This window comes from Macrotis lagotis, chromosome 5, assembly GCF_037893015.1.
Source record: "Macrotis lagotis isolate mMagLag1 chromosome 5, bilby.v1.9.chrom.fasta, whole genome shotgun sequence".
In the NCBI taxonomy this organism is placed as follows: domain Eukaryota; kingdom Metazoa; phylum Chordata; class Mammalia; order Peramelemorphia; family Peramelidae; genus Macrotis; species Macrotis lagotis.
The window spans coordinates 212111575-212124654 of record NC_133662.1 but is presented as its reverse complement, the minus strand read 5'-3'; the positions used below and the strand labels follow the sequence as shown (position 1 = coordinate 212124654).

Genomic DNA, 13080 nt, shown 5'->3' with positions numbered 1-13080 from the left:
ATCAGACTTTTTCCAATATGTTGCTTAATCTTGAAAATTTGTTTTCCTCATCATTTATTATAAGGTATAAAAGACAGCATGGCTTTAGAACCAGGAAAACTTGGGTGCAAGTATTATCTCTGACACATACTATGTGGTCCTATTCAAGTCATTTAACTTCTCCATGCTTAGACAACTGTAGAAAGAAAACCTTAAGTTGAAGAAAAGGCACCTACCTGCACTGGTAATCACCTAGAAATTCCTTAGATATGAATGAAATTAAGAAAGAGTATCTCATAATGTATGTTCTCTGAGAAGAGGAGGGACACACTGGGAAATTTAGGAAATGTAAAAACAAAAGATACCAATAAAAAAATTTTTTTTAAAGGTGCTGCTTCCCAGCTCTGAAGCATCATCTCACACCTATCAGATTGGCTAATATGACCAGAAAGGACAATGATCAATGTTGGAAGGGATGTGGGAAATCTGGGACATTAATACATTGTTGGTGGAACTGTGAACTCATCTAACCTTTTTGGAGAGCAATTTGGAATTACACCCAAAGGGCAATAAAAATGGGCACCCCATTTGATCCAGCAATACCATTACTGGGTCTATACCTTGAGGAGATCATGAAAAAGAGTAAAACTATCTCTTGTACAAAAATATTCATAGCAGCCCTGTTTGTGGTGGCAAAGAATTGGAAATTGAGTGAATGCCTATCAATTGAGGAATGGCTGAACAAATTGTGATATATATATGTGTGTGTGTGTGTGTGTGTGTGTGTGTATATATATATATATATATATATATATATATATATATATATATGTATTGGCCTTCAAAACTACCAGGCTGCTAGACCCTGCTTGTGCTTGCCAGGAAAGTGGGGTGCTAAAGCAGAGCCCTAGAACACATCAACTCTTGCCTCCTGCTTGGGTTCCTGGTGACCCTCCTCCTGCTCATTTTTATCTTGAGGCAGGTTTCCAAATAATTCCTAGAACACAAATACCAAATGCCATGAGGGGGTGCTGAGATTTTATTTTATTTTTTAGGTTTTTGCAAGACAAATGGGGTTAAGTGGCTTGCCCAAGGCCACACAGCTAGGTAATTATTAAGTGTCTGAGACCGGATTTGAACCCAGGTACTCCTGACTCCAGGGCCAGTAATTTATCCACTGCGCCACCTAGCTGCCCCTGGGTGCTGAGATTTTAAGGGCTGATGCTGGAACTTTTGATTACCTGCCTTTAGCATAAGCTCTCTCTCCACTGATGGAATCATTCTGAAATGATACACTTCTGCCCCTTCTTCCTCTATGATATGAATTCAATGATATGAATTCCCAGTTTCTGATGAGCAAACATATTCCCCAACCCCAGCTGTCCCCTTTCTTGTTCCTAACCACATCAACTCTCTTCCCTTCAATGTCCTACTCCAGATCTACCTGTCCTTCCCACGGTGCCATCTGGAACTCCTGTTCCATAATTAACCAACTTCATTTTGAACCTCTTCTATCTTGCTCCTTCCACCTTATAGTACTCACTCATACCTAGCTTAATTCAGATGATAATGAATCCCTGGTTGCCCTGTCCAGTACTGGTCATACCTTGCCTCATCCACCCCACCATCTATTTGTTCCCAACCTTCAATACAGACAGACATTCAGACTGAAAGACAGACACATACACACACACAATCTTGAACTTTTCTACATTCTCCCTCTACCATAATCATTCAGTCATCTCTCATTTTTTGGGATTCAAATTTTCCACACATTCCAGATTGTAGTGTATAGTTACCTACTGACCCTCTGACCCTCTTTCCTCAGTAAGCTTGGTGCCTCATTAGTGGCTCACAGTCTCCCTCTCCCCGTCAACTTCTGCTTTCCTCCTGGGGGATTTCAATATATATATAGTCCTTCAAATATCATAATTTTCCAATTCCTAAATTTCTTATAGTCTTCTTAGTGCCTTAGTGTCTCAGCCAGATGCAGAGATGATCATACTCTTGACATTACCATTACCCACAAATGTTTCACTTCTGTATTTGAGAACTAAATTACTCTATTGGATATTTTATCATTCCATCTCTTCCTCTGCCTTTCGATCCTTTATCTTATTTGTCCTCCAATTTCTCCATCTTTTAGAATTTTCCCAAGCCACCCCAAGCCATACTCTGGTCACACTCTTCAGTTTCTAACTCTTGGTGAGACAGTTCAATACAACACTATCCTCTATCCTTGAATCCCTTATCCCTCTGTCCTATCACATTTTTAAGTCCCACCTGAAATCACTTTCTGCAAACTACCTTTTCAAATCCCACCTGAAAATGCTTTCTGCAAAATGACCTATATTTCTCTTATTTTCAAATCTAATTACCCTTTCTCAATCTTCATACTTGTTTTTTCAAATTTATTTTGAATTTTACAATTTTTCCCTAATCTTACTTCCCTCCCTCCACCCCCAGAAGGCAGTCTGTTAGTCTTTACATTGTTTCCATGGTAGACATTGATCTAAGTTGAATGTGAGGAGAGAGAAATCATATCCTTAAGGGCAAAAAAAAAATGAAGTCTAAGAGATAACAAGATCAGCCAATAAGATATTTTTTTTCTCTAAATTAAAGGGAATAGTACTTGAACTTTGTTGAAACTCCACAGTTGTTTCTTCGAATACAGAGGGTATTGTCTATCACAGATATGCCAAAATTGTCTTTGATTGTTGTACTTATGGAATGAGGATGTCCTTTGAGGTTGATCATCATCTCTATCTTGCTGTTGGGGGGGGGCAGAGATAGAGGGGTGGGGAGGGCAGCTTGGGTTAAGCAGGCAACATGATGAAGCCCATGGAGCTCCACTTGGTTCAAGGAAGAGTCAGAGCAAGGGCCATCCTTCTGGATGGGAGGCTGGAAGGAGCAAGAATCTTCCTACTGCTTGACCACCCCCACAGTAGTTGATGCTGGTGGTACAATGGGAAGAGTACTGATCTGATCTCCAAGCTTAAATCCAGCTAGCGTTACTCACTACCTGTGTGGCAAGTTACCTCCTCAGTCCCGCTTTCCTCAGCTATAAAATGGATAGGACTAGATAACTTCTGAAGACCCTTCCAGTTCCGTATCTGTGATCTTAAAGAGACAATACTAATCACATCACTCCCCTGAATCCTCTTTCTTCTCTGGGTTTTTTATGGTGCTTCTGTCTTTTGAGTCTCCTATCTTTGACCACTCCTTTCTTAATTTATTTTATAGAATCTCCAAGCTATATCTATCAATGGGAAATTTCCCCAAAGGCTCTGTCCTAAACTCTCTTTCCTTTTCTCTCTCTGCTCTTTCACTTCATTTCACCAACTCCCACATATCACACCCAGATGGTACAATGAATATTGCTGAATTTAGACTCAGGAAAACCAAAGTTCAAATTCTGTCTCAGTAGTTTACTGGCTATGTGACCCTGGATAAGTCACTCAACACATTCTCAGACTATTTCCTTAAATGTAAGAGGGAGAATTAAAAACACTTAATTACTAAAACTGTTATGAGGACCAAATGAGAGAACATTCTATAAAGTGCTTTGCAAAATGAAAACATTCCCCTTCTCTTCCCACCCCACCCTCCAACTCAATAAACTCCAGTGGTACCATATTACTCCAAGGACGTTATACAATCCTTTAAAGATCTTCCTAACTTAAGACTGCAGCCAGCCGGTTCTGTGTGGGCCTGGGTATTGATGACAGCTGGGATGAAGAAAAAGCCACAAACAACTTAATGTTGTGAATAACCTTCTCTTAACTTTATTATTGAATATCCAGACTCTTATAACAAAACTTATCTCAGACATGACAAGTCAGACAAAATCCAGATGCATGGCTTCCCTGGTTGAATTTACAATACTTGGGCTTTGAAGTATTTTAGTATTCCTTATCAGAATTTTTGTCATACACTTGGAGCTCAGCAGATGTTTAGGTCAAGATTTGATAGTGAGCCAACCATTCCATTTAATGAGCAAAAAATGATACATGCTTGATCTCTGGTAACCTTCGTTCCAGGAACACCTGCATTCCAACTCCACAGATGCTGGCCCTCTACACTTGACCCTTCCCTATTTTTCTAGTCTTTTTCAAATTACTTCCCTCTATTTCCTCTACAATCCAACTGGACTGACCCACTTACCAGTCTTCACACACATGGTTCCATCTGGTGATCCTCCACAGTCAGATGTTCTCCTTCTAATCAGTTTGACAGAACCTCTGGCTCCATTCAAGGTTCAATCATAAAAGTATCCATTGTGAGCAGCCTTCCCTGATCATCTGCTACTGCTTCCCCCCCTGAGGTTATCTTCCATCTTCTGTTATCTTGCATGTTCCTAGCAATGTATAAATGGTCTACCCCATTAAAATGTAAAGACTCAGAGGATAGTATTTTTCCCCGGTATTAAATGAGTAATGAAATTTTTATTATCAACAAAGACAATAGTGGCTTTCTGTTGTGTCATTTTTCAGATATGTCTGACTTATGACCCTGTTTGAGGTTTTCTTGGCAAAGTAGTTTGCCATTTCCTTTTCTAATTCATTTCATAGATGAGGGAAACTGGGTTAAATGATTTGCCCAGGGGTCACCCAGCTGGCAAGTATCTGAGGCAGATTCTGAACTCAGTCCCTTCAGTCTTCCTGACTCCAGGTCTGGCACTCATCAACCATACCACTTAGCTGCCCCTCTCAAATACATGAGAGGTTATTGCATTTTTCCCAAGGAGCCTTTCTTGGAACACTTTAAATACACAAAAGTAGGTAATTACCCTTTTCTTTAGTATTCAGCAAGATTTATGAAGCCCGGCACCGTACCAATTGGCAGAGATAGAAAAACAAAAATGAAAATACATCTTCCCCTCACAAAGTTTATATTATCTGAAGGGGATGTTAACATAAAACATACACAAAATAAAGTATTTTAGGAGGGGGAACACTAAGTGGGTATGGGTATGAGCAGTGATCTGTAAAGGATTCTTTTAAGAGGTGACCCTTGACTTGGACTTTAAATGGAGTTATTTATTCCATGAGACAGAGGCAAGAAAAGAGCATTTCACATCCATGTAAAGCCAAATTGGGGAAGCAACAAATAGGCCAATTTAGCTGAAATGAAGAATACATTAGGGGGAGTCTGGAAAGATAACTGGAATCAAAGGACTCCAATGTGAAGGACTTTAAATGTCAAATCGAAGCATTGGGTTTTTATCTTGACCAGAGAGCCACCTGAGTATTTTTGAGCTAGTAAGTGACATGATCAGACCTGAGCTTTAGGGTTGACTAAGGAGTCCCAAAGATAATATTGAGGCAGACTGCTGGCTTGTATTCAGGATTCATTAAAATCTGCATAAGACAAATAGAAGAAGACAAAGCTATAGGGAAAGAGATTTTATTTCCAAGAATTTGTACAGACAATGGTTAAGTAAAAAAATTATATTTTTAACTAGAAAAAAGGAGCTGCCCTCCTCAATCTACCTGACATAAAGGGGACAGATTTATGGTAATTCTAGTTTTTTATACTGAATGTCAATATCAGAAAAGCAACATTGACATCTTTCTTCCCTCAACCACTAATTCATCACTGCCCAAAGAAATGTTTTTGTAGTGTTATGTTTTGTTTTGGGGTGTTAGGACATATTAGCTAAGCTGATAATCTCACTTGGTTAAGTAGTTCCTGGTTCTCTGTTTACATATAGAATTGAACAAGCTGTGAAAAACACAATGAGTATTTTCTTCCCGTGGAGTAAATATGCTCACCCCATGAATTTTTGGTTCATTTTGATAAGAAAAGCATTTCAGAATAAAACCTTTCAAAAGTTCACACTGATCCTCAAGAAAGTAATAAAGACTGGTATGGGCAAACTGCAGTGAAACGGGACTAATTTAAACTATGAGGCTGCTCTAGGCACCAACTTCAGAGATGTGAGGCATATTGGAAAAGAAAATATATTAAAGCTACTGAACTCAGTAAGTGCAAAATGGGTGGAACCTGGGTCTCTAGTGAATCATCCCAAACTCACGGGGGGGGGGGGGGGGGGGGGGGGGGTGTCTCATCTTTTCTAAATCAGTCACTTAAAGTGGCTTTCTTCCTGTTCAAAGATCCTATGAATCCTGAAGGAGCACAGCAATCAGATCGCTGCTCTTGTTGAGTCCTACTTGATGACTCTTTACTGCTTCCAGGAGCTCCAAAGCCAACTGATTCATTTTGCCTAAACCCTACTTTCCAGAAGGTGCAAAAGATAAATTCACTGTGGCAGGCAGAACAAAATACATTCCCTCTGAGAGTTTTAGGAAAAGTGGAACCACTTCTTTTTAAATCTTGACAATTAACAGACTCATATATATGCTTGCTATTCAATGTAATTTAATGTGTTCAGCCTTTATTATAAAGTCTATTTTTTGATGCAGAGGCCCTGGCCTCACCAAGGTCAATGATTCCACTGTAGATCAAAGGAGAGAGGTGAAGATGTCAATACTTTTTTTTTTTTTAAATCTGGGGTTCTCCAAACAGACTTGAGCAATCATTCTGGAAAACTCCCCTAATTTCAAACTCAAATTCATCCTGGTTTCTAACATTTAAGAAGCATGAAAAAGCCCTAATTTGTTTAGATACTGTGAAACAATACGTGGATGAAGACCATCCATATGGCAAAACTTTGCCCCCTTGCCAGCCTCAACTCTTCCCATTTTTCCCCAACGACAGTAGTTTTCAAGAAAAGTATAATATTGGGATCACAAGAGGTAGCCAGACAAAAGGAGAAGTAATCAATTGAGAACTGTCTTTAACTACCTAGTCTTTTCAAAGAGTAAGTATGGATCTGAATAGTTTATTGTGTAGAAATACCAATCTTTCTAAATATCTAATAACAAATGTTTGTAATATGGCAGGTTATCCCCCACTCTCAACTGCAAATAAATTGAAAGGTGCTTTCCTTCAAAGTTCCCCCTCCCCCCAATGGCTACATTTCAAACTTCTTTAATGACAGCATTCAAATTTAGGAAATTTGAAAAATTTACCAAGGTTTAAGAAAAATAACAGCTTACTAATTCTCCGTATGCCATTTGGTCTGGCAAAACCCTCAGCCCTCTGCCTTTCTAGATACCAGCTCTTTCTCTTATCTAGGGAGGTTTCTATTTTCTGGCCTGATACCAAAAAGACAGGCCCTTACCCAACTGTAGCCATTTCCAAAAACTGTCTTGGCAGAACTCCTGAACATTCAACACCCAGCTAGTCATTCATCTGCTCTCCTTGTGCACAGAAGGCAGTGTCTCTCTATTATATCCCCAGATGGACATAAAAAAAGAGAACTTTCCAAAGCCAAACTCTTCCTTGGCATTGTATAACTCCCATTTATCCAATTTGCCTAATCCAGATCAAACAGGGGATAAGTGAGACTTTAAAAATATTCCCTCCCAAGAAATCATGGCCCAGCCTACTCTTCCTACTCTTCTCATGTTTGCTCAGTTCTGTGAGATCCTAAAGAACTGCTGCGGAACAAAACACATGACAGGTACTCTTCAGCAAGAGGTATGTAATGTCATTACCAAGAGGTTCACTATGTAGCTGAACACCATAGACTCTTTGCAGTGGATTAATTTATAAACAAATCAGAGGAAGGTAGAGAAATAGACTTTCTGGAATCCCCCCAATCCTGAATAATATGAGTGATCCCGAGGAGCTTTTTCCTAGGCCTGGCAGGGGCAGAGAATGCGGCATCATCCTGGGGCTTTGCTGATCTCAGTCCGACTCTTCTACAGGGGGCATAAGTCCCTGAGAGCCCTCTTGCCCCAGGCCCCTTGATTGGCAGTTGGCAGTTCAGATATCTTAGAGTTCACTTTATAAACAGAACATAAAATGCCATCACAATGCAGGCAATTGCCACAGCAGCGTGCAGTCTGGTTCCAATCACAGCAGCTGGTAAAAAAAAAAAAAGAAAGAAAAAAGCAAAGAGCAAAATGACCCCCTGTCTTTCAAACAATTTCTCACCTTCTGTGAAAATTTTTGAGATGCCAAGTGTGATTGTCAAAAAAAGGGTTGTTTTTTTTTTTTTCAGTTTTCAGGCCATGAGGTTTGTCTGCCTTTGGTACTGATGTTTCCTTCTTCCTTGCCCCTTTTCTGGAACCCTCCAATTCTGACTTCTCCCAGCTAAAAGAACTTCTATGGGGGGGGGGAGGGGTTGGGGGGAAGTGGAGTGGAGTGAAGAGAGGGAAAAGGAAGCAGAAATCTCAAGCCCAGACAATCCAATCCCAACCTAGGAGGAGTGACGAGAGCTTGGCATAACTTGGCATAACTCAGACAAGAATGTGGCAATTCTCAAAGGCAGCCTCTGGTAAAATAAGTCTCTCTTCCTTTCTTCCCCCGCCCCCTCCTCCAGTAACCTGAAAGTCTCTGCATTTTAGCCTCTCTCAGAAACAAAGGCACAACTGTATGTTTATGTCTGTGGTAAAGAAGACCCCAAATATCCCTTGCCCTGAAACCTTCTTCTATTCTCCTGACAATAGTGGTTTCCTGGTACCTCACATTAGACCACACACTGACCCTTATGGCAATTAAAATATGCCAATAAAAAAGACTCAAAAACTTTTGGACTTCCTAGCCAACCTACCTCTTCTGAGAAAGCCACTGGGCTGCTGTAATGAACTGGACTGGACACTAGGCCACAGTAAGAGCTTCATAAATTATCCTTGCCCTTGTTGTTAGATTGTAGTTCCTTTATCTGATTGCCCCCATGCTAAGGAGGCCAGAAAGTGAGAGAGCAATGAGAGCCCAGATGATCTTTCCCAGAATTGGAAAACTGTGAGCTGGCCTAAGACCTTTGATTAGATTACAGCCTTCTCAACAAACTCCAGCTTTGTCAAAAACTTTTTGTCATATCATTTTAAAATATGTTGTTCAAGGCACCAAATTAAATCCTTGAGTTCCTCATGACTCCTGTTTTTAATGCTCCTCTCACTTTTGGATTCTGAGAACCCTTCCTGCCTCAAGTGTGGCCACACAGATCTTTTCTTCCAACCCCAGCGCAATCTCACCTTTGTAGAATACCCCCCAGACTCCCTTCTTCTCAGAGAGCAGCCAGGTCCTGAGGCGAGGCACCTTCTTGAAGTAGGCACAGGTACAAACAAAGAGCAAACCAAATACCAGGATCCCGTCCAGGGAATACACTATGAAAGGGAAAAGAAACAAAATATGGCTTAATAACAAATGATTAGTAGAGGGCAGAATGGGGGGATAGCAGTTAGTCAATGACCTGATCTGGTTAGGTCAACAGGAATTTTCTGGTATTAGCAAATTACCTCAGTTAAATTCCAATAAATATTTATTGAAAGCAAGACCATGAAATAGGACCCTAGTTCTCTCAAAAACTTCCTAAAACCTCCTTTAGGCCAACTTCAAATTCTTGCTGGTCAACCTGCCACAAGTATACTGGAGAGGTAAAAAAATTGTCATTCATTAATTACACAAGCATTTATTAACCAGCTCTTATAGACTAGGTGGGTGGTAGAGATATAAAACCAAAAATGGAATAGGTCTAAAATATCTCTCATGTGGGGGGGTGGGAGGGAAGAGGAGGGCAACAAAGGAGGGAGAAGAATATGAATGTATATAAATACAAAATATATTCAATATAAATATAATTGGGGGAGGAGAGAACATTGGGGGAATTAAGAGAGGCTTCATATAGGAGGTGATACTTGATTGAACTTTGAAGAAAGGGATTCTAAGAGAGAAGAGAGAGAGATGAAGAAGCACAGCCCTTGCAGAGGCCCAGAGGCAGGAAGCAGAATATCACATGTATGGACCAGAAGGGAGGCTAATCTGGCCAGAAGGGGAGTTGTATTCAGTTAACCAAAGGGCATCCTGGAAAAGTTTGAAACTGGACTAGATTCATTTATTACATTCTATTAGTATAGTACTGTTGTTGATTCTAGTCAATAGAGAAATCCTGTGCAGGAATCCCCATTCTCCAATTCTGCTTGATTGGGGTGGGGGAGCTTCAGTCTGTTATCTAGCATTGCCTTACCCAGTCAACAAACTGCTCTAGAACTTGTTCAATTATGTTTGACTCTTTATGACCCCATTGGGGTTTTGGGGGGCATAAAAGGATGGCATAAACCATCAGGTAAAGGGCAATGTTTCAAAGGATGACCTAGTTATTGCTGGTGTCCCTAAGGAATGGAAAAGAACTGGGAAGCACAACAGTCCCAAGAGGTAATCATGGAGTGGTCCAGGAAATAACTGGTCTTGCAACCCCAACCCATCAAAACCCACTGTATCTTCAGGAACAGGCAAACTGGAATCTAAGACTTGGACTCAAGAATTCTGAAGCCAGACTACCTAAGAGGATCTCTCCCCCAGGGAGTCCCTCCTTTACAATGCCACCCAAATGATAGCACTGAAAACTTGCCAACAAGCGAGACACATACAGATATACACACCCATCTTTTTTAAGTCTTAATAATGCTTTTGAGTTTCAAGTGTGAGACAACTTGCTACTTTTAATGTCTGGAACCTAAATAATATTAAACAAAATAGCATCCCCCAGTCAAAAAAACAACAGAACAAAATAGGTCATCAGCTCTTCTAGAATCAGGTTTCTATGCACCACAGATGACAAGAGGTTGACTGGCCAGGAGACACTTCTGAGGCCAAGCAGAGAAAACTGAACAAATTCTTGTTATAATACACTCATTCTTTTATTTTAGAAAGGAGAGGCAAGTTCACAGCTAAATATATCATATTTGAGCCTGTTGGCACAACAGGTTAAGGAAGATGCAAAGTTCCACAAGCTGTAGGGCTTGGAGCTCATATATGTTTAATTACTGGTCCATAATTAGCAACTGTGAGCATGGCATTCTCTTACTAGTCAGAAAATAGAACAAGATCCTAAAACAAAACCTCTAACTTCTTAAAGAAGTAAAAAAAAAAAAAGGAGTTAGGTTCTTTATTGAGCTAAGGAAAGTGGCAACTAGAATGACAAATCAGGGTTTTTGAAGTCTTGAGTTCTTTTTCTTATTCCTTCAACTTGAGATGATTAAGACAGGGTGGTGCAGAGGAAAGCTGCCAGACCAGCAGTCATGGAACCTTGGTCCAAATCCCAGCCTTTTTTGATTTCTAATTTCTCTGAGCCTGTTTCCTCGCCAGTAGAATAAGGGATTTGACCTAAGTAAGTAATCCTTATGCCTTCTTTCAGCTCTAAATCTATGATTTTAACTATATCTTAGATTTCCTATCCATAAAGGAAAATTTTAATCCTAAGGAAAAATTTGAAAATTGTGCACACAATTCTGATATCCTTCCACCTTTCACACAAAAATTCCTAGGCCTTCATGTCAACTACTGCCTACCCAGCCACCTCACAAAGACTGCCTTCAAGGGACACACAAACTCTGCTCTAGACCTTACTGCTCAGTTGTGTCTGTCTCTTTGCCCCCCGTCCCTGCATTATGGTTTGTTGTTTTGTTTTTTTTGGCCAGAGAGACTGGAGTGGTTCTCCATTTCACCTTCAGCTCATTTTACAGATGAGGAAACGGAGGCAAACTGAGTGAAGTGACTTGCCCAGGACCATCTGGCTAGTAAACCAAGATTTGAATTCAGGAAGAGTTTTCCTGACAATAGGCCCAGTGCTCTAACCCCTGTATCACCTCACTGCCCTAAACCTATTCCATCTTAAAACTTAACTCTCAGAAATCAATCATATTGGAAAAGACCCCATAAGGAAAGGCAGAATTAGAGCTAAAAGGGTCTCATAATAAAAGAATTTTAAGTTGTTTATATAATATATAATAATACATAATATAAAGGAGTGATATAATATAATGTTATGTAATAATATAATATAAGGAAGTAATGTAATATAATAAATAATATAAGGGATTAATATAACAATATATAAGGGAGTAATATAATACAATATAACATAACATAACATAATATATGGGAGTAATACTCAGGGAGTAATTTTTATTTTAACATGGGACAACGTAAGGGCAAGAATCCGAATGGGGTCATTTTAAGCCTCGGGGATCAGGGCCAGTGACGGCACAAGGAAGACGTTTTTGCGTTTGCCAACTCGTGCCAGCTAGCGATCTTGCTGACCAGGGCAGAAATGGCCAAGTCCTTGGGCTGTGCGGGCCCCTGACCCTTAGGCTCCGGCGCAGGTCCGGCTCCTCCGGTCTCTAGAAAGCTCGCTCTCTGGCCCCCGCTCCCACTTCCCGCAGAATTCGGCGCTGCCAGGCCGGTGCCAGGGCGCAGGTGAGGGAGGAGCCTCTGCCAGAACCCGGGGGCCCGAGCCGCGCGAGGACGCACCTCCGGGCCTCAGTTTCCCCTCCAGGGCCGGTCCCCAGGCTCTAAACTTCTGGCGCCTGCGCTCTCGGGCCCGGCCCCCCCCCCCGCCCGGGGAGCGAGGAATGGAAGGGGGCGCGGCCAGCCCGCCCCTCCCCCACCCCCGTTACCGGTCCTGCGCGCCCCCCCCCCCAGACTCCCCGAGGGCCGGGGCCGGAGAGGGCGGGGAGAGAGGCCACGTCAGTGCGGGCCCCGCCCGCCTCCCCTCCTCCCCGGGCCGCCACGTCTCCCCCCGCCCGGCGCCGCTCTCACCGTTCGTCATGACGGCTGGGCCCGGCCGGGCCAGGGCCGGGGGCCTCGGGGCTCCGGAGGCGGCGGCAGCCGGCGCGGCGGAGACCGGCTCCGGGCTGACACTTCCCGATCCGAGCCGGGGTGACTGGCAGGGGACGGACGGCGCAGGCGCGAGGGGAGGGCGCAGAGCGCCGAGCCGCGGCCAGGCAAGGCCAAGCGAGCGCCGAGCGCCGCGTGGCGGCGGAGGCGGCGCTGGTCGTCATGGCGACGAGCCCTCGGGCTCGGACAGGCACGTGCTGGGGACTTCCGGCGCGGGGCCCTGAACTTTGCACCGACCCGGAGGTGAATGACGCCATGGATTGTTGTGCCGCCTGCTGCCTGCTTGCACGGCCTCCTCAGGCTTGCTTCCTTCCTTCCTTCCTTCCTTCCTTCCTTCCTTCCTTCCTTCCTTCCTTCCTTCCTCCCTCCCTCCCTCCCTCCCTCCCTCTCTCTCTCTCTCTCTTTTTTTTT

The 13080-nt window shown here is 42.5% G+C and overlaps 1 protein-coding gene across 1 annotated transcript; it reads right to left on the bottom strand.

The window, feature by feature from the left end:
* Window positions 1–7735: 7735 nt before the first annotated feature.
* TMEM167B (transmembrane protein 167B) lies at window positions 7736–12776 on the bottom strand. Its single transcript, XM_074188328.1, has 3 exons — window positions 12592–12776; window positions 9027–9158; window positions 7736–7911 (listed from the first exon to the last, which is right to left on the bottom strand). The coding sequence occupies exons 1-3, from the start codon at window positions 12599–12601 to the stop codon at window positions 7829–7831; spliced, it is 225 nt and encodes a 74-aa protein (XP_074044429.1). The 5' UTR covers window positions 12602–12776; the 3' UTR covers window positions 7736–7828.
* Window positions 12777–13080: the final 304 nt, after the last annotated feature.

Bases quoted from the DNA above. Each gene is read 5' to 3' on its own strand.
- TMEM167B (XM_074188328.1), bottom strand. The intron at 7,912-9,026 runs GTGAGATTGCGC...TTTTTTTACCAG, and splicing joins CTGGGGGGTATTCTACAAAG to CTGCTGTGATTGGAACCAGA.